The sequence below is a fragment of the Meleagris gallopavo genome, chromosome 28 (assembly GCF_000146605.3).
Source record: "Meleagris gallopavo isolate NT-WF06-2002-E0010 breed Aviagen turkey brand Nicholas breeding stock chromosome 28, Turkey_5.1, whole genome shotgun sequence".
In the NCBI taxonomy this organism is placed as follows: domain Eukaryota; kingdom Metazoa; phylum Chordata; class Aves; order Galliformes; family Phasianidae; genus Meleagris; species Meleagris gallopavo.
The window spans coordinates 1,115,155-1,136,490 of NC_015038.2; the positions used below are offsets into that span (position 1 = coordinate 1,115,155).

At 48.3% G+C, this 21,336-nt stretch overlaps 2 protein-coding genes across 2 annotated transcripts in view; one reads left to right on the forward strand and one right to left on the reverse strand.

Moving 5' to 3' along the window:
* Positions 1-1,495, forward strand: part of OLFML3 (olfactomedin like 3) — a 7,918-nt gene extending 6,423 nt beyond the window's left edge. The window contains exons 11-12 of the mRNA XM_031557011.1: positions 2-266; positions 564-1,495. Coding sequence (XP_031412871.1) covers positions 2-266; positions 564-1,348 — 1,050 coding nt within the window. The 3' untranslated portion in view covers positions 1,349-1,495. The remainder of the gene's footprint in view (position 1; positions 267-563) is intronic.
* A 3,760-nt stretch (positions 1,496-5,255) lies between these two features.
* Positions 5,256-21,336, reverse strand: part of SYT6 (synaptotagmin 6) — a 30,359-nt gene continuing 14,278 nt past the window's right edge. Inside the window, exons 3-7 of the mRNA XM_010724124.3 lie at positions 19,537-20,095; positions 14,912-15,032; positions 13,523-13,694; positions 12,841-12,991; positions 5,256-8,434 (exon numbers count right to left, since the gene is read on the reverse strand). Of these exons, the coding sequence (XP_010722426.1) occupies positions 8,363-8,434; positions 12,841-12,991; positions 13,523-13,694; positions 14,912-15,032; positions 19,537-20,095 (1,075 nt within the window). The 3' untranslated portion in view covers positions 5,256-8,362. The remainder of the gene's footprint in view (positions 8,435-12,840; positions 12,992-13,522; positions 13,695-14,911; positions 15,033-19,536; positions 20,096-21,336) is intronic.

Consider the following 21,336-nt stretch of genomic DNA (forward strand, 5'->3'; position numbering starts at 1 on the left):
CGACCAGAGCAGCCGTTACTCCACGGAGCTGCGGGACTTCAAGAACCAGGTGCTGGGCATGCTGGAGACGGCGGAGAAGGAACGCGAGGCTCTGCGGACCGAGGCGGAGAGCGCGGCGGCGCGGGTGGACCGCCTGGAGCGAGAGGTGGATTACCTGGAAACGCAGAACCCCGCACCGCCCTGCGTGGAGGTGGACGAAGTGCTGACGGAGAAGCAGGCGGCCGCGGGCAAGCAGAGGAAGAACGAGAAGTACAGCAAAGTGACGGGTGAGGGCCGCCGGGCTGCCCCGGGTGGCGCCGCGGGGTTAGCGGGCTGCCCGGAGCTTTGGCTCCGCAGCTGCGTCCCGGGCAGAGCCGTGGCATGGGGGCGGGGAGGGGGTCCCCCATAGGGGCTTCCCCAGTGTGCCGCTGGGGACGGCAGCAATGCTGACCGTGGGCAATGCGGTGTGTCTCCAGGGAGCTGCCTGGAGCACCCGTGGGGTGGGGGTGCCACAGCACTGCGGTGACACGGGGGGGTGGGAGCGGCCCTCGGGCTCTGACCACTGCCCCCCCACCCCCTCGCAGACTGCAGTGACACCATTGCAAGTGTCAGAGCCATGAAGATCCTGAAGCGCTTTGGCGGCTCCGTGGGGCTCTGGACCAAGGATGCTGCAGGGAACTCTGAGAAGATTTACGTCTTCGATGGCACCGCCAACGACACGGTGTACGTCTTCCCCCGCATGAGGGAGTTCACGCTCTTCTCGGCCACGCGCCGTGCAGCCCGCATCAAGCTGCCCTACCCCTGGGTGGGCACCGGGCACCTGGTCTACGGCGGGTACCTCTACTACATCCGCCAGCAGGGCCCCTTCCAGGTGATCAAGTTCGACCTGACCAATAAGACGGTGGTGGACAGCTCGGTGTTCCCGGCCGAGGAGCAGATCCCCGTCTTCGGGCTCTCCCCCTTCACCTACATTGAGCTGGCGGCAGATGAAGAGGGGCTCTGGGCCATCTACGCCACCAAGGAGGACGAGAAGAACATCTGCCTGGCCAAGCTGGACCCCGACTCGCTGGACATCGAGCAGATGTGGGACACGCCGTGCCCGCGGGAGAACGCCGAGGGCGCCTTCGTGGTGTGCGGGGCTCTGCACGTGGCCTACAACACCCGCCTGCCCAGCCGCTCCCGCGTGCAGTGCGTCTTCGACGTCAGTGGGACGCTGCCCCCCGAGGAGGCTTCCCTCGTGTACTTCCCCAAACGCTACGGCTCCCATTCCAGCATGAAGTACAGCCCCCGCGAGAGGCAGATCTACGCCTGGGACGACGGCTACCAGATCATCTACCGCATGGAGATGAAGAAGAAGCTGGAGGTCTGAAGGGCCCCTGCCAAAGCCTGGACTGATGAAATGAGGTTTTCTACTCTGTGATGCAATGAATAAATGCTATGCAGCACGCTGCAGCCGCCTGCTTGGGGGGAGTGCGGGGCGCTGGGGGCTGCAGCAGTGAGCTCTATGCTGCCGTGAGCTGCCTCAAAATGTCTTTCCTGGAGGGTTCCTGAAGCTGTGAGTGCGGGGTCTGGGCTGCGGGCTGGGTTGGAGTTGGGCAGCAATAAGAGCACCTCTGGGCCTGGTTGGGGCATGCCATGAACAAAGCTGCAAGCAAGCAGCACAATCCCTTAATCCAAAAGGACAACTGGAGGTCTTGCTCACATGCTGGTGAGGCCTCCAGCCAGCAGGCACCAGATGTTCCTCATTTTCTCAGTTCACGTCTAACAAAGCACAGTTGTCTTCCCTTTGCAGTCACTGTGTTGGCAGACTCTTTCTGTAAGGCCCCGTTCCCTGAGCCCCCATTCCACATGCTGCTGATTCAGGGCAGTGCATTCCACATGGCACTGCCTGAGACCCAGGGTGTGGGGGCAGCTGGGGGCCACAATCAACATGCACTGGGGGGGAACTGTCCCAGAAAGGCCCGGAGCATGAGGATGTGGCCTCAGCAGCCCCAGCTGGAGGCAGAAAAATAGCAGATTCTCATGCACTGCCACATGCACCTCTCCCTTGGGGGATGGAGGGTTGGGCTGGAGATGACACCAATCCTCCACAACCACACCACAGTTCATTCCTGGCACAGTTCCTCCAGATGCCTGAGGATGCAGAGGTTGAATTTAGGATATCTGTGTGTCACGGAGCGTGCTTTGTCCACAACAGAAATCAGCTCTGGGGACAAATGCTTGTGCAAAGCCTGAGCTGCTCTGGCCATTGAGGATCACCCCCGCTGTGGGGCTGCAGCTGGGGGTGGGTCTGGCCCTGAGATCCCCCTGCAGCCTGTGGGATGCTGAGCTGCCACTCAGAGCTGACCCGATAGCTACCCGAAGCTCTTCTGTATGCTAATTAAATATCTTCTGCTTTCTTCAGAAAAATGTTTAAATACACACTTTGAATGAGTGTAATTGGATGGTGCAGAGAGTTCAACGCAGTGCAAGTCAAGCAGAGAAATTATCCAAGGGTGAAGAGCTATGTGCACTGTCAAGTTAATTTATAGCCCTTTTCACAATCAATAACTGCAATAACAAATGCAATTTTCAGAAGTTGTACAGTTGTAAATAATGACAGGGCATGGTGGGGATGGTGCTGATGGGCTGACTGGGTGATCCTGGAGTTCTTCTCCAACCTTGATGATTCTGTGGTTCTATCCTAATGATTTCTTTAGCATGAATTAGAGCTGATGGAGCAGTGATGATTCTACACCAGCAATCACCTTATAACCTGGAACAGTGGTCTTGCAATGCCCATCTGGGAGGATACTTTGGTGGCCATGGCTGCTGGGTTGTGCTGCAACCACAAAATCCACACTGCAGCACTCCTCTGGGCTCAGCCAGTCCATGTGTGCTGAGATGGGTTTGTCCAAACACTTCGGGAAATGAGAGGCAAAATGAAAAAACGACTGCAGTGCCTGAATGGCTTACAAAATGCAGCACTTACCTGGCGCTCCACGTCTCCGGAGTGCTTCAAGGAGCATCAACAAATGAATCCAGCATTGCTCAGACAGAAATCATGCCCAATCCCTATGAGGGCCACTCTGCTCCTGGCACCCAGAGCCCCCAGCTCTGCAAGGGCAGTGTTGGGCGGTGGCATTACCCTACTGTGGTGGGGGGGGGGATGGGAGATTCACTGCTGTGCCCTCACATCCCTGCTCTCCTCGACTCCGCAGCTCCTCGTGCCTTAATTGCCAAATATTTTATCTCTTTAAAGAAGCCTCTGTGTAAGTAATAATCCCTTTCATCTCTCTCCTCTCAAAAAATACTTCCCTTTGGAAGGCAATCTGATAAAGTAAATTGAGAAGTTAAACTGAGGACGGAGAAAGCAAGATCTCCCGTGGCTAATTCCTTTCTCTGTCTCATTCTTGAGCCTTTTCTGTCTCATCCTCAGCCTTTTTTTCTTGCTCTTTTCCAGCTCATAAGAGCTCTTGATGGAGTGAAATGATTCTGCAATAGGAAACTAAAATTAAAAGTGGGCAACTCAGAGGAACGTGTTACAAAGATGCCATTGTACTGCAGCAGGGAGGGGAACAATCTCTCCATCTGACGCCCTCCTGATGGCTGCCTGGCGTGTGTAACCACAGCTCTCAGATCCCAGAGGTGTTTCTGCCCGTGCAACATCTGCCAGAGGCTGATCCACACATGGGAAGGATGCTGCAGCCAGGGGGGTCCGTGGGGATGTGGGAGGGAAATGAAGTGGCAGCAGCTGCTTGTCGTGATGTGCAATAAGCAAAACCGGGTTGAAAATCAGATCTTTGGATTCAGAGGTCGCAGCCCGAGGAGCTGCATTTGCAGTGCATCTTTCCAGTCTTTCCTAGACAGTTTTGGGCTCTAACAGAGCTTGCTGTCATTTCATACTTTGATCAGCCCACATACGTGGCTCCCGGCCATGCTGTCAGATTCGGGGCTGCTCAGGAGGCTGTGAGGGAGGCCCATAGGCAGTCGCCTGTCCCGAGGGCTTTGTGCATCCTCAGCTGTAGGGAATAAGTGTTTTAATGGCATTGTCAGCTCTGTTCTGCTGCTGGGACCTCTCACCTTCGGCCAAGGGAACCAAATGGGCCGCAGTGCTCAGGTCTGGCCCAGTCTGAAGGCAGCACAGTGCGGCCGTCTCAGCTCTTATCGTACCCAGGGCACTGCTTGGACACAGAGGGGAAGGGCTGTCAGGTTTTAGCTCTCAGAGACACCCTATAGCCAAATGAGCCCCTAACCAGACTCAGCCCCTGGCTGTGCTGTGCCCGAGGGGCCGTTTTTCTCACACACCCTATGGGGACGTGGCAGCACGTGGCCTGCTGCTGCCAAACGGTTTGCTCTGGAGACCACCTTGGTTTGTGCTCACCTCACACCCAATTCCACATCTCAGAAGGAAGCTTTGAGTTTTAGCTTCTGTGGGATTAGGGCAGAAAATAGTGAAAACGGGCCCTGCAGTGCTGGGTGGGCTCAGAGACCCCCCACTGCCCACCTGGGCTCCCACTGAGCTCTCTGCAGTTATTGCTGATGCTGTGGTTGCCCTCATCTTGGCTTTGGGGCAGACTGTTCCCATGGCAACAGAATATGCTGTAGGATTTGCATTGAGCCATTCATGCCACCGTGCTTTATTGGCTTTAATGAACTGCCATCCTCACAGCAGCCGACACGGGGTCTTTGAAATGGATGTGCTATAAATTCCCTACTTTTTATTTATTACAGCTGTGTTTTATTAATTACAGCTGTCGTGAGAGCATCGTATGCACAATTGTGTTTGCGTGGCTGTATTAAAAACATATAAAATAGGAAAAAGAACCTAAAAGCAAAGCATTTCTTGAACATGCAATGGCATTGCCACTGGCTGCAGCAGTGTTGGTGATCAAGCAAAGACATTGGGGACATCCCTGACCCAAAGACCTGTGCATCCACAGAGAACCAAAGCCTGTTCTCCCAGGCTCACCTGCAGCACTGATCTCTGCATTATCTTCTTCTGAAAAATGAAGGATTGATCTCTTTTTACCCCCTCATCCCCCCGTAGAGACAAGAAGAAGGTAAACACCACCACAAAAGGAAAAGCTGTGACCCTGTGCCCTGGATCCTGGGTCCCTGCCAGCCCTACAGGACGTTCCCCCCCGTGTGCCCCAGCTGTGCAAGCAGAGATCAGAGGCTGAAGGCGCTGTGTTTGTATCTGGGAATGATGACTTCATAGTAACAACAGAGCTGCTGGGCCCCAGAGGTCATTCTGTACTGATGTGTGCAGCCCTAATGCCGGAAGAAATGATCAATGCCCCATCGAGAAAACCCCTGGCAAAATGAGAAGCCCAGGGCTGAGATGAGAGAGATGAGTAAGATAGCAAAGAACAAAAAGTCGAAAAAAGGAAGAAAGGAAAGAGAAGTGAGGCGAGCCATGCTTCTCTCAAACAAGCTGTAGTCACTGGTGGGCTGTGCAGAGCTCCTCAGCCTCATTGTGTACCCTTGTCATGAGCAGTCCAGCATTGTGTCACCCCATGTCCCCACCATTAAAGCAGCAATAATTACATGCCAGGCCTTGCTGCAGTGCCTCTTACTCTTCCTGCAAGCCTGTCATTGCTCTGCAAAGCTGGAGACCACGAGTCAGAAACCAAATAAAAAAAGAGCTTTAAGGAACATGTGGGAGTGCTATTTTTTGTTTACTTTGTTTGTGTTACTCAAAATAAAGCTTTCCCTTGCGGCTGCTTGCAGACGTTGCACAGTGACCAGTGCTGCCATGCGTGTGCTGCCATCCCCAGCCCACACTCCACCACCTGTGTGTGGTCACCCCTCCCACGATGGAGGTGGTCCTCCACACCCATCAACTCTGCAATGGGTTATTATCATATAATTAAGAGAAGCTCTGAAAAAGAGAAGGAGCAATAAAGGCAGCTTTAATTCTGGGGTGTCACTTGTGCCAGCTTCAGCTGTCCTCGGAGTTATAATCCTGTAGATGAAAGGGAAATATCTGCACTTGCACAGCGTGTCTACTTTCCATTGGTGTGACCAATCTTCTTGAGGCGGTGACGCGCACACAATGCTTTGATTATCCCCTCCCTGGGGACAAGGCCAAATCTCAGCACTGAAAAGCAAAATGCAGGGCTTTGAGCCACCGAAGCGCGGGCGTTTTCACTGGCATGACATCCCGTTTTCCAGTGACAGTCAGCACTGAGCAGAAATTGATTATCTGTGCGAAGCAGTGATTAAAAATAGAAGCTCTGTGTCAAACCCCACGCATGTTTTGACTAAATCCAAGATAACAAGAGGAACGGATGAAAGACGGAGATTATACAGAGAGCGCCGAAAACTAAGAGGCTGGAATTAAAGAAGAAAAAATACGTGCGTGGGTTAATGCAGTTAATGAGTGCTGAGTGCCATCCTGGTGCCCAGCTGGGATCACAGCAGCTCGCTCAGGGCTCAGCTGCCACTCTGCATTCGTGGTACGGTGGCTTTGGTCTGCAGACCTGCATGAGGCCACCTCTCATTGGTGATGCTGAGCACTTGAAGGTTCCATCCAACCCAGACCAAAGCTCAGGGCCAGCAGTCAGCCTTCAGACTGTCTCTGTGGCCAGTTGTTTGGGACGGCTGGGACTCTCTCAGGGTGAGATGCACCTGCGCATCTCCGTGCTGTCCCTTGGTAGAAGTCCTCAGTACTCAATGCTAGAAAACGACTGCAGTTTTACCACTTTTTGTTTAAATGGGCTCAAAGCAGTTGAAATTGTGAGGGTTGGTTTTTCTCCCATTATCATTGCTCATCAAAGTGTGTGCACAGATCATCTCAGTTCAATGGGGAACTGCAGCACTTAGAGAGGGACCAAGCTGGGGTCTGTAATCACCCCTTCATTACCATCAGCTGTGATCACCGCAGCCAGATGAAACCTTTTTGCTGCCTTCATGAGACCAGTCAGGAGTTACAAATGAAACAGTTTTATTGAGTTTCGGCTTCTATAGCATGTCGCAGATGAAGAAGAGAATTAAGACACGAGGTGTGATGAGAAAGTACACATTTGTCCATCACTTGAACAAAGGATTTATGTTACCCAGAAAAATGGTGCAAACAAACGTCCTCTGTGCTCACAGCAGTGATGCTCAGCCAAGGCTGATGCTGTGACATTTAGGAAAATGCAAACTGAAGCTGACCTGATGGATGCAGCTACTGCTAACCTGGCATGAGGGGAAACGCTGCCTTTCTAGCAAATTTTGCTTCAACTCGAAAGCAAAATATTTTAACTGGCTTGATTTAATTACGGCGGAACAAACAGCGCTAATGTATTTAGCAACTGAGAGAGAAATTCAAGGTGTGAGAGCGTCCAGCTGCAGCTGTCTGATAAAGATGAGCTCAACGAGCTGCTCCTGCAGAGCTGTACTCACTGTGCTCACTGCTGGCCTCTCCAGCCCTGGGATCAGGAAAGTTCCATTTTTCAAAACTTGACCTTCCTCCAGGGTTTGGGCATCAAAACTTAATTCATTGGGGAAGTGCTGATTGTTCAGGAAAAGCACGTGGCAGTTTTTAGCAGCAGCTGTGTTTCTGTATTACCCTTTTGTTCACCTCCCATTAGTAGGACAATGTAAGAAAGAAGGATCTAGTGTTCATGTGAGGATCTCACCTATTTTATATATAACAGCAAAGCACTGTTTCCCCTTCACATCCGAGCTCTGCTCACAACAACACAGTTCTCTCTACTCCAGGTAATGTGGTGATGATCAGAGCAATGAGCAGCAGCTACAAAGGGCATCTTAAGAAAGTGTTCATGCAAATAGCTCTAGGGAGGCTTCAGATACAGAAAAGCAGGTTTTCCCCCTGAGGAATCAACAGCTTTTTGTTTTGTTTGAATATATGACAAAAGGAATTGAAGATACACATTGCACACACTTCTAACGGCTCATGAACACCTCTACACGAACAGGAGACCTGTACACACAGTGCTGAGCTGGGGCTGAGCCATCACAGCAGTGAGCTGCTCACAGACCAGGAGAAGCCTTCCCACGTCTCCCAGCTCTGTCCCAAGCAGATCCAGCCCACAGCACAGCAGGGCCAGGCGGCTCCTTCCCGGCCATGTGTGCTGTCTGTAGGAACTCAAAACATCTTTGCACACTTCCAGCCTTCATACACATTACAAATTATTAAAGAGACCAAACGTTCAGCTCACATCTCAGTCCGCTTTCTTCCTCTTAATACGGGTCCGGACGGTAAAGCCACAAAAGGAACACATCACTTTGGGAGACCTATTAGACAAAGACGTGTTGACTACAGAACGGGTTTCTGCCTTTACTTACACGGGAACAACAAGGCTGGGAAGTCTGGCTGCTGCCCCCACCACTCAGCAACGCACTGCTGAGGCTGCAGGCGCACGGTAACATTGCGGAGTCCCATCTCTGCAGATCATGGTGTAGGTGGTGGTTTGGGAGAAGGACAGGAGCTCTGGCTGTCAAAGCTCGCTGCTCGGCCTTGCCACTGTGGGAAGAAAGAAAAGGGAAGCCTAAGCAGATGGGAGAACACTCCGCTTTATTCCTTTCTAGATGAGTTCACAGTTACGAGGACCGCTACCCACTCATCCAAAAGAAAAATAAATAGCGTCTGCTCCGTAGACAAAGTTTGTTCTCTGTTTGCCTGGCATCGTCTCTTGTTTTGGTGCTGTTGTTTTGGTGTTTTATTTTAAGAAGAAACAAATAATTGCAAAAGCCTTTCAATCTCTCTGGTCTGGCAGAAGCTGTGTTTGCTGTGCCAGAAATGTTTCTCAGAGTGAAAATCGGATCACAGCAAGTGGATGCAGTAAACATTTATTTTTTTTTTGCCATAATTATGGGATCATAAATTATTAGTCATCTGCCTTGGGGGTCATTAATATAATCCAAAGCCATTACTAAAGCTTTTGAGTACTCGCCCATCTCACTATCTTGCTTTATTAAATTCAAATGACAAATGATAGACGTCTTCCAAAGACAACAGGAGGCATAATAGTTCCACTGCTCCCTTCTCCCCCAGATCAATTCCCTCCTCTCCTACTTAAGCAAAAACTCTTTGCTAAACAATATTAATGTTCCAGCATGTATGAATTTCATTTCTGTGGGTGAAAGCTCATTAGGCAAATTGCAGCAAACCAGTTCAAATGGAGCTAGTCATGGAGAAAAGAAACCACAGCAACGCATCTTCTGCCAAGCCCTGAACATGTGCATCACCGTGCCGTGGAAAGAGCATCCACACTGCTCCAAGGAATGCTGAACCCTCCTCAGCAGCGTGCAAAGCAGAGGTTTTCATAATTATGATAAATCTGGGGAAGTTGCTCCTCTGGCGACATGTGCTTTTTGTAAAGGGCAACATTTCACGTTACAGGCTGTAAGCATGGTTGCAGATGGGGCTCTGCTGCTCTTGGGGCAGAGATCATCCAGGGGTTCATTACCCCAAGGAGGGGACAATCAAGAGCAAGACTGCAGCCAGCACAGCTCAGGGAGCCCAACACACACACAGGCAGATGCATTCAAGTCCAGCTACAGAAACATAGGCAGCTCTGCCCTCCCACCAGCACTTCTCAAGGGGTACCACACTGCCATTCCAGGCACATTTCTCACCATGAGAATTGCCAGTAAAGCAGGGGAGAAGCAGAAATACAATAGAAGTAGGCTTGTAGTAGAGCCCTCAGCATGCTCCTTACACTGCTCTGCCTGCATTCACAGAGACAATACTGCTCCAAAAGGTGATGGAAACATCAGAAAGTGAGCAGTGAGGAACCTGAAGATACTTCTTCCTCATTTAATTAGGAAAAGTGAACCATTCATTCTGTAATTATCAGTAAGTTGATAGAAGCAGTTCACTGAAAGTCAAACATGCCCAGGAGCCCGGATTGGGCCAATTTAGCATATCTTTAAAGATAAATGGTTGTTCTTCACTACGGGCAGGACTTGGCTCTCAGCACACTTGTCCATTTTTTATCTGGAGAAGCACTTTAAACACATAAATGCTCCCACGCTGGATGTCAGAGGTGTTTGGCAACATCAAAGCCCTGCTCTGCACTGCCCTGGTGCTGCTAACTGTGATATCAGACTGCATTTGTCTTTCATATACAACAAAGAGATTTGCAGTTTTTAGATGTCCTCTTCAAAGTCTGGAAAGATATACTGTAGTTCTCTGCTCCTTTCTGTAAACACATCACTTAACCTGGGAGACTGAGGTACTGCAAGGAGAGCAGTGCCCACTGATGATGGGTGCAGGTTTGTGTGCTGACAGAGCAAGAGGGTCCTCTGCTCCCAGACAGCCCTCTAGCAGCCGTGCCAGAAGGATACAATTTAGAAGGTAATTAATGATTCGTTTGCTCATGTTCTCTTCTTAATGATGATGGCCATTAAAGAAGCACAGTCGTTAAAGTTTGTTACTCACTGCTGATAAATATGGAACTACCAAAGACATGAAACGTGACAAAAGAAAGCTTCCCTAAAGATCTCAGCTATGGAGAAGAAGCAAAACTGCTCATACTGAAATCCAGGTGATGCCTGTGCCCAGAACAGAGGCTTTGGGATATGTTAGTACAGCTCAGAGGCCACAGGAAGAGGATGGAGCAAACAGAGCAGACCATGAGGATCAACCAGAGGGCAGAGGCTGCATTTGCTGGATCCTGGCAGCAAACGCTCAGAGATGAAGATGAGGACTGCTCTGGATTCCAGCACAGCACAGACTCCAGGGTGAAGAAGGGAACGAGGGGTAGCAGCTCCTCCCCCAGCATCTGTGCTCCAGAGCAGACAAACCCCTGGACCAGGCCTCAGTGTGCAGCCACTGTGTGCCACAGCACTGACCCCACTGCCATGGGGAGCATCCTGGGAGCCCTCTGTGTGCTGGGGAACCTGGAGGTGCTGGACACAGCACTGAATTTACATCTCAGTGATGCACAGATAGGAAAAACGTGATTAATTGTAAGAAATGGCGTTTCACTAATAATTTCTGTCTTTTTTTTTTATTGTTTGTTTCTTGTTTATTTGCTTATTTCTGTTTTGGTTGCTTTTTAGCTGCAGCAGAGCTGCCAAGAGCAGAATTAGAGCTGAAAAGGGCAAATAAATACCATTTGCTTGCTGGCTCTGTGCACTGGCTTGTGGCAGAAATACCAGAACAGATGATCAGAGTGGTTTTTTTTGTAATTTTTTTTTTTTAATTATTTATTTTTTTTTTAGAGTGTTCCTGACCTGAACACTGAGGGGGTGAAATGACTCAACTCTTTTTTTTTCCTGTTTCTGAAATCTTTGGGGCTCAGCAGTGACCTTCGAAGTATATTTTAAATGGTGAGTCACCCTATATGCCTTCCTCTGTTTCTTTAAATTTCGTCATAAAAATTACATCCTTTTCTTCCCATTAATTCTCAAAAAACTTACAGGAGTCTTTCTTTCCTGCTCCAACCTGGAGCTGAAAAATAGCCTTGTGGAGCCGCATAAATGACAAACTGCAGAAGGATCTCCTGCCCCTGGGTTGGACTTGGCAGCTGGTGTCACATCAAGAGGTACCAGTGACAATATGCAGCTCACTGATCCAGGGAGAGCTCACCAAGCACTTCTGCTAAAACACAGCGGTCGCTGATCACCAGCAGTGTGAGATAGCATATGCTGCTGCCCAAACAGCTCTGACTCATGTGAACCGTGCTTATGTTCAGCATGAAAAGCCTGATGAGAGCCTGGCACTGCTCAGCACCCGAAGGAAATGTGCTACTGCTGCACATCAACTTCACATTGCTTCAGTTCTGTTTTGATTTACACCAGATCTATACAAGTGACCCTTGGTCATGGCTCCTTATTTACGTGTGGTGGGGTTGCATAGGTACTGTCAGAGCTCCGTAATCTGACATTTTCCAGCCTCACCATGCATGGACACCTCTCATCAGCACTTGGAGAGGGAAAGAAACCTGCAGATGAAACAGACCTGCCTATGGGATGGGCACAAACCAATGCCAGAAACCAGACTGATGAGAATGAGCCCAAACGAAACGCACAGAGCACAAACTGCATTCGTGTTAGGGAAAAGAGCAGGTTTCTAACAAAAATAGGGTTTGCTGGATCCTAATTGAGACAGCTGTGGACGACCACCAGGTCTCATATCTGACTTCCAGCAGAGCTCAGAATCTGAACTTCAAAGAGAAAATAAAACGCTCTTTGTTATGAACAGTCTGTGGCCTTGAGGGGAAAAGCCTCCTTAACCCCAGATACAGAATTAATTGCATTTATTTTACTTCTGCTGGCTACAAACGCCGGCTTTATTTTCACGGAGTGCCGTTCTCCAAATCTCTCTCCTCCAGAATTTATTACCTAAATCAGATAAAAAGCAAACAATTCCATAGGAGTGTGACAAAATGGAGCTCAAGGAGGAAGAAAATGCCAGAGATGGTCAAAATGGCACTCAGGCATTTCAGCCTTATTTCACCATCTGGGTCTATATCCAGTGAATCTCTTTCTCTGCAGATGCTTGCAGCAATTACATTTGTTCTATTTATTCTCCCTCAAAGGCTTGGAGATGAGTCAACAGAAAAAATCTTCTAGGATGAAAAAACTGAAACTTGAATTATGCGATATCCCTGGACAATTTGTTCTGCAATCAGAACGGCATTCTCTTTCCTTACTGCTCTGGCTTCAATTAAAAAAAAAGAAAACAGTAATACAGTACCAGTCACATCTGTAAATACAGCCCCTATCCTTTCTGCTGGCAAGCTCAAGGAGTTATATGAAGACTGCACCAAGATGTTCAGCTTGTAGAGTTCGTTTCTGCTGAGAACATTCCCTCAGCTCTTGCCAGAAATCCCCAAGTGAGAGCAGCTCCTCTCTGAAAGCCCTGACCCGGCTCAGTCATGCACATTACATGGATTCAAAGGAAAAAATAACTCCACGCACCTCTTTGAAGGACTTCTTCACTTCCGCTAAGGGATGCCAGTGTGCAATGGGCTTGCGTGGGTACGCCAGCATCTCGTTCCAGTGGTCTCTCCCCAGCCCTTCTGCATTGACCCCCACACGGCAAACCCCAATTATCTCATTATGTCCCACTCTGAAGAACAATAGCAAAGCAACACGGTTATTTCTTGCACAAAATGCCTCCACACAGTCAAACTCAGTTTTACTATGCTTGGTATACTAGCAGGTAATTATCCATAACTGTTATCCATAATGGTCATAAACTGAGACAGGGGAGGTTTAGGTTGGATATTAGGAGGAAGTTTTTCACCCAGAGGGTGGTGAGGCACTGGAACAGGTTGCCCAAGGAGGCTGTGGATGCCCCATCCCTGCAGGCATTCAAGGCCAGGCTGGATGTGGCTCTGGGCAGCCTGGCTGCTGGTTGGTGACCTGCACACAGCAGGGTTGGAACTGGATGAGCATTGTGCTCCTTTTCAACCCAGGCCATTCTGTGATTCTATGGTTCTATAACTATAAATATAAATGGCACTTTATAATACATCTCTAGAGACACATTGATGCCATGCAGTGGTGCAAGCAAGGCTGTGATGGTAAGGGAACGACTACTGAGCAGAACATCTGTGCCCAATGGGATTTTCTCCTCTTTCCGGAGCTCTCCACCTACCGATCATAATCCATGACAGAGATGAGCAGGCTGACTTGATCCATGTTTTCTGGGGGAATGTCGAAGATTATTGCTTCATTGTAAGTAGGATTCAGTGTATTTTTCTTTATGGTGGTTTTCTTCTTTTTTAGTCTTCGACCATCACATAGCAAAGACACTTTGACATACGGATCTGAAAGGGAAAGAGAAGAAAAGGCCTTCTGATTATGGAGGTTTATTTTCTTACCTTCACAATAGAGAAACAGTATTTCCAAAGCATGAATGTAAGTTATTACCATGAGCTGAAGACACTCCTCAAATGTATTTTTAGTAAATACATTTGTACCAGTAGGATCCACAATTCCTCATATTGCTGTGAATGCTGAACCCCCACACAGGGGGTGCTGGACCAGGTGTTCTCGGAAAGCCCCATTCAACCCAAACCATTCTATGATTCTGTGAGGTTCAGGTACTGGAGGAGGAAAAAATCTGCTTTTTCCATCTGTGATAAGGGCTCACAAGGATAGGAAGGCCCTTGCCTCAATCCCAGAGCCAATATTCACCAGCTGACAATGCTGGGCACTGAGCACTCGGGCATTAATTGCATGGCTATGGAGAATGAATTCATTTTGCTTTCTCTGAAGCAAATCTGAAACTTGAAAAAAATTGCCTAAGAGCAAAATGCGATGCAGAATTCTGAAGACCAACACTAGCAGGGGGGGTGATTTCTCAGGCACCTTTTCCTGCACTGCTGCCAAATCTATCCAACTGCTTCCATTATGTTTCGCAGTTACAGTGAGCAGAGGAATCTGAAAGCCCATTTCTCCCAATATTACAGAGCAGCAGAGGAAGAAGAGATTACAGCAGCTCTATCTCACTTGCTTTCTGTTGGCTGATCGTGGCAGAACGCACATCGGTTACAAATGGCTCCTGTTTCTGATTTTGGCTGCTTGGACAATTTCAGTGCACTCTGGAGTAGCAGTAAACCTGCAGCATTTACAGAAACATCGAGCTGGCTTCTCAATTCTGAGATGTTTCCAATCATCCATGCCCCAACTGATCAGAAACGTTTTCAGCAGAGATCTTTTACTGTACTGCTCCTGTATTTTATACGAGTTGTTGATGAAATTCAAATGCTATGATATAGATCTTTGGAATAGAAACTGCTTTTTGTGTTGAACTCCAGTCCACAGGCAGTCTCCTTGAACACTGTATTTGGGCATAGAGTCATCTTTGCTGGACTCACATCCTTGGGAACGTATTTCACATAATTCATTATATATTAAAGCACACAGAAAGCTTTCCAGCGATGGCAGACAGCACCAGGAGACGTATCCCCACTGAGATATCTCATGGGAGGAGGAGGAAGTGTGGCTGCAGCACACGGTGCCCTCAGCCTTCAGCACCCACCTGAGTAACCGGTGATGTCCATCGCTTTGAGATTCCTGCATTTAATGACTGTTAAGGTGAGGCGACCTGCAGTTGGCAAATAACAAAGGGAAAACATGATCTCTCCCAGGTCCACGCTTTCCTTCAATAAAACAGAGAACACACTGTATTGGAAATGTGCAAGATTCAGCCTGGCTGCCTCCACCCTCCAACGCAGTGCTTTGTGCAGGATTCACACAGCACTCACCAGAACAGGCTCTTCCCTATGCTGTCATTTTGCAGTGAATGAGTTTTTACAATATGGTGAGGCCACAGAATTTCATTTTCAGTGCATTCCAATACTGTTTGGCTAAAAACTGTCAGAGGAGTAGGACAATATGTGTCTGAACGTTGCAACTTCATACCATAGCTACAGATTACCATCTACATCTCAGTGGAGAGGGTGCTTCCCATCACTACATCATAGTGAGTACACTCTTTTCCTTCTCCACTGCTCACACGAGAGTGAAGTGATATCCAACACCAAATGAAGGCAATTAATGAAATTATATCAGTATCAAGTTTGTCTTGAATTGACAGAATATATCTTGTTGTGCCAAGTGTGTGACACCAACACCTGCTTCCTTACACAGAGGGCTGCAAAACAAAGAGGGTGCATGGAAACGTGAGACCTGGCCATGCAGCAGTGCTGCAATCCTCTAGTGGTGTGCAGTGTTACAAATGCAGCAATGGACTTGGCCCACGGAGGTTATGGATGCCCCATCCCTGCTGGCATCCAAGGCCAGGCTGGATGTGGCTCTGGGCAGCCTGGGCTGCTGGTTGGTGACCTGCACACAGCAGGGGGTTGGGACTGGATGAGCACTGTGCTCCTTTTCAACCCAGGCTGTTCTGTGATTCTATGACTTCCTAGCAGCTTTCCTCTGAAGGGGAGCATGAATTTCTGGGTGGCTGTGTACCAGGGAGACGCTGCTTCAGTTTAGAAGAGAATCACCAAAGACCTCATTCAGCTGCACTTTTCTGGGTGCTGACATGCTTACTGTAGCTTGGATCATCACCCGTTCAGATGTGCCTTCCCAGAGCTAAGAAACAGAGCATCAGTGCGTGTATGTCTGTACATAAATAGTGCATAAACCAGCAGATGGCACTCAGAAACATTTAGCACTTCAGGATTACACAGATCAATACAATTCGCTGTTTCGGTGCCCTGTAAAGCAACTTTCACACACAGCTCCTCACACCTCCTGCACACATAGCATTCTCTTTTACACCTCTCAAAGCCCATTCTATCATTGCCTTGCTCATGGGAATTCAGGAATAAGCACAAATAGACCAAAAATAAGATTATAAACAGGACTGGTATTATTTAAACAGCCAGAACTTCACCTGAAGTCAGCAGAAAGATTTTCAGATACCTTCTGGAAATAGATTTTAAAGAAAATCTTGCCTTTTACCCAGGGGTCTCACATCTGCAGAGCAAACCACCTGTTTATTTTTGGAAACAGAATTTGATTCATTTCAATGTTATATAATGATCCACTGAAAAGGAACTGTAGCTGTTCATAGTAGGGAGATGGAACTGGAAGGACAAGTCAATGCATCAGGCATACTGAGCTTCACTAAGAGGTGGGAGCTCTTGTTGATGGTATATGATTTTTGCCAAATTATTTCCTTCTAGCAAGGCAGAGATTAAATACTCACTCCCCTTAGACATGCAGGATAGCAGTGAGTGGTGCATACAAGTTTTGATTCTCGTCAGAGACTTCACTTGGCTTTTGAGTCAATGGAATGTTTTCTCAAGTATAGAGTGTACAGTCAGCCAAATGTTCTCTGTACAGAGCAATATATGTACCTGTAAATAGCAAAATGGAAGTTGTCTGATGGTTACAGCTCACTGCTAAATGAGTTTAATACTTATGCACTCAGAGTTCCCACTCTGATCCCTTGCTCACCTTAAAAAAAAAAACAACATCCTAAATAGCTTTCTTTTCCATGAGGCAAAACGATCTGAGTCACAGCCTCATCGTCTGTGATCAGTATTGAAATATGAGAAAACAGTTACTGAGTTGTTATTCCTCTACCTTTAATGCTTCTTGATGCGTCTACCGGGAACTGAATTTCTTGCTTCACAAAATATGAATAAAGGAACCTTATTAAGGTATCAGGATGATTTTCAGCTCACACTGAGGAGGTTCTCCTTGTCCACAGGCTGAGGCTGGCACTGGATGAGGCATAGAATAGAACCATGGAATCATTAAGGTTGGAAAAGACCTTCAAGGATCATCAAGTCCAACCACTGACCCAACACCACCACGATCACTAAAGGGTTTGGGGCCAGCCCAAGCCCAGACAGGGATGAGGTGATGCGATGCATCTATTCTTCTCTATGTTATTTGCTTTGGATTGGTTTGGCAGCAACTAAGGCATGACACGTGTGTCAGATGAGGACCATATAATATTGTGAGAGCACCATTTGGGCATCATGTAACCTTCTCCTCCACTCCTGGTACCGAGAGGAATCTATTCAGAGTGCAGAGCTAATACAAAGTATTCTCTGACCTCATTACATTAAGTCAGAAGATTTTTCTTTGCAGCCATAAATATGACAGAGTCAAGCTGATGTATCCACATCATTCTAGAAGATTATAGACACTGGAACATTTCCAAAACTCCTATCAACAGGTCTGAGGAAATAATAGAAGCTCTGAATCAATAACCTTTGCAGAATTGAAACAAAACGTTTTACTGATTCACAAACTGCACAATCATTAATTAAATAGCTGAGTGCTAGCTATTTGAATAGTTTATATCATTGCTTAAATGTGCTCCTATCTTCTTACCCACAAGATTGATCTAATGTATTATTAGTCACCCAAAGCTTTCCTTGGGTATTATAAAAGCCGTATTTACCTTTCTCATTTTTGATTAAACTTAAATGCCCTTGGGCATGTTACAGCTGCCTGAGATGTACCGATGTTGGCATGTTCCCAAAGATTGGCGCCGAGAGAACGCGGGGATGGAGCCAAAAACAGCACTCGACATTTCCGTGGGAGCTCAGCAAGGCTGCACCACGCTTCGTGGGTGTGATGTTGGCTCTGCTCCTCTCACACTCAGACACTTTTCCCCCAGCAGTAGCTGGTGGTGTCTCTCCATTTGTTTCGGTAGAGTTTTCCCCATGGTACTGATTCTCTTGGTCAGCTAGGAAAGCATTTGCTATTTCTTACAGAGCCAACCCAGCAAAACACAGAACACACACAGGTCAAGAATTCCATAGCCTTCTACTGGAGCTACTTATTTTGTGGTTCATGTGCTTCTCCTCCAGTGAAACCACGTGTTTCCCCTTCCCTGTTTCACATTTGCCCATGAATCTCCTCCCTCAGCATCCTCCAGGCTTACTCCTTGCACATGGATCACACAGCAAAGAAAGGGAAGCTCCTTGTCACTGCAGAGAAAGCATTTGCCCCCAGAACTCACACCACAACATGACAGGCAGAGCTAACAGGGCTGATGGTGACCTGAGCCATCCCACGAGGAGCAGATGCCTCCAAGTGGCATCCACAAGTGTGATGCACCTTGCTCCTCTCCTAACAATTCCTTTGCCAAGAAAATGAACGTGCCTGGTGCCTGCTAACCTCTTAGCCAGCATTTCTACATTCATTACCATCTACTGATGGCTATTTGTAGACTGAAGGCAAGGAGGGCAAGCACTGTAGGCATGCAGGTAACTGATGCCCGTGCCTCCACCTCACTTGATGGCCAAAGCAAGAAGCTCCAAAGGCAGCTCACAGCACGGTTCCAGCAAGCCCTGCAGTGCCTGGAAGATGGTGCACATACTTTGGCGTGCTTGGGCAGACACGGCCACAAACCCACGATTTCAGACACAGGGCTGAGGACTTCCCATGTTCCAGTTTCAGAAATAACAACATGACAAGACAACTGATTTGGTGTCCAACTGGAAAGCAGAGCAATCATTTGCTCACCCTCAGGAAGAGTCACATCTTCCCAGGATGACAGTGGACAAGCAGATAGCTATTGTGTAAGAGGTTAATGCCTTTGCTTCTGCACAGAGATCAGTGTGAGGAGGAGGTTTCTCCTGCCAGCTTCAGCCAGAGCCTGCAGCACTGAAAGCGGCTGGAACATTTCCATCCCCGATATTCGGTTTCCCTTTCAGAGAGAATTCAACAGAACTGCTGAAAGACTCACAACAACCACAGAAATAGTTTCCAGTAACACGCTCAAATAACGCTCTCTGTATAGTAAATCCCAGTACAGCTCCTCCAGAGTTATTTCTGGCTGTTTATCACGTGCACGTGGCAGACATCCAGAACCCAAGACCTTCCCCTGATGAACAGATGACAAACAGGGAATTTACCTAACTCCTCCACCTGGTTTTTAGCAAACCTGGTGTGTGAGACTCACTGCAGGTGAGATAAGAGCAAGCCACTAATGAGGGGATGAAATCCCAGCAAACCAGGACTCAGGTACAGCTGTCAGGCTTCTGCATAGAGCAGCCTTTTCCATCCCTGTATGTGACTGCTGGAGGCTCCCAGGGCTTACGGCACCATCAGCAATACACCCAGCTGCTCAGGTAACCCAAAGAGGAAGGCCAACCCACCCCAGCCCAGGTGGGTGTCTGGGCAGACACTCACCGTTGTCGCATACTGAATGTCCTTCCAGATGGAGGTCTCCCTGGAGAGATCTGAGTCCTCAAACAGGTTCTCCAAGATAACTTCTCCTATCATGTCGTGTCTGGAGAACCTGTCAAAGTCAAAGACGCTCAGGTGGAGCTTCCTGCTCACCAGCTCCTCGTGGGGCACAGGGAAATGGAAGGACTCGTCGAAGGTGGGGTTCAGGGTCTTCCTATGCACTCGTGTCTGGAACTTGCGCTTTCTGTCAGGCAGGAGGTAGATCTTCACATAGGGATCTGAGCTGCCACAGAAATCTTTGGCTGGCAAGTCAAAAGCCCTGAGAATTCGGACAGTCAGCGTCTCGTTCTCGTAGTCGTACTTGAGAGTGAAGTTAATTTTCCCACAGGTTTTTGCTGCTTCTTTTTTGGGGTCCTCGGAGTCAACAGATTTTTGCTTGTAGAGCTCAGGCTTAATGCGGCCGATGCTGGTCGGCTGCTCGGCGACGGCAGGTGTGTCCATGCCATAATCCATGCTGGATACGTGCATTTGTCGAGGAAGGTGTCTTTTGAAGGAGATGTGCCTGCAAATGAAAGGGAGGAGAGCTACATTCTTGTCTAAGGACATTCCTCTCCTTTTTTTCCCCCCCAGACTACTGGAAGTAGGAAAACAGGGAGAGCACGGCAATGAAGGCAATGTGTGCTTTCGACCTCTGCACAGAAACCACCTACACTACAAAGAAGGAACACTGAATAGCAACCTCAAAGGTCAAAGGAATCTATCCGGCAGAATGCTAACTTTCATTGCATCTGCAGCAAGCTACCTTCTTTCCACCTATTACACAAGTGACAGCCCACAGTTTAATATATGAAACCCAACGACTCCTTAATCAGGACACACAACCCCACTGTGGGAGCTTTTCTTCCTCTTCCTCACCCTTGGTTCTTACAATTCCCAGACACTGACATCAGGATTCCCTCCAGGGGGTGGGAAAAAATAGCAGAGCTTTTAAAGTAAGAGACATTGCCAGCTCAGAAAGTTCGGTTTTGTTCAGGGTTTTGTTGCTTCCAAACTTCTCCAACAGAGAAATTTTCTCATTGAGAAATGATAGATAATTCTTGACAGATAGAAATGCACAGCCTCATCTGGAAGTTGTCCCTTGCCTTGAGCTCCCCTTCAGCACAAGTGAAGTGTTACATAAGCAAAGCTTTATCTAAGCGAAGCATAAACTCTTTCTGTGGACTCGTGGCATTACTGCAGACTAACTGGTGTGTACAGAACATGCATGGAGTTATTTAACCATCCCAGGAACTCGTACAGTTGGAACATCAGCTCCAGGAACTCGCTTTCCTTGGCAGTTTCTTCATCCTGCTAGAGCTGAGAGCCACAGAACCCAAAAGCACGAGGGTGTCCCCCCATGTTGCTGAGTCTGTCTGTAGCTCCTATTGCATGAGAAAGTGGCTTTGACACCTTCCCATGCACACCCAAATCCTGCTCCATTTGCCTTGACTCAGACAGACTGACTTTTTGCCTTCTCTCTTATAAAGGTACCACAAAAGCAGACGCGTGTGCATAACAATCAGCTGTGCAAACTCAAAGAGCACGCACACGAATTGCAGGTGGCACAGTGTTGGTTTTGACACCGGCTTCTTGGAGCAGAAGGCTGAGCTCTGTGCCCTGCTCACCCTGCAGCCAATTTTCTGAGCAAAGGCTGCTTTCACAATTGTTCTGTCTTACACATCACAGCCATGGCCAAGGCAAGCAGAAGTGCTGGGATGCAGCCAGGCCCTGCTCTCACTGCTTCCTGCCCTACTTTCACGGCCG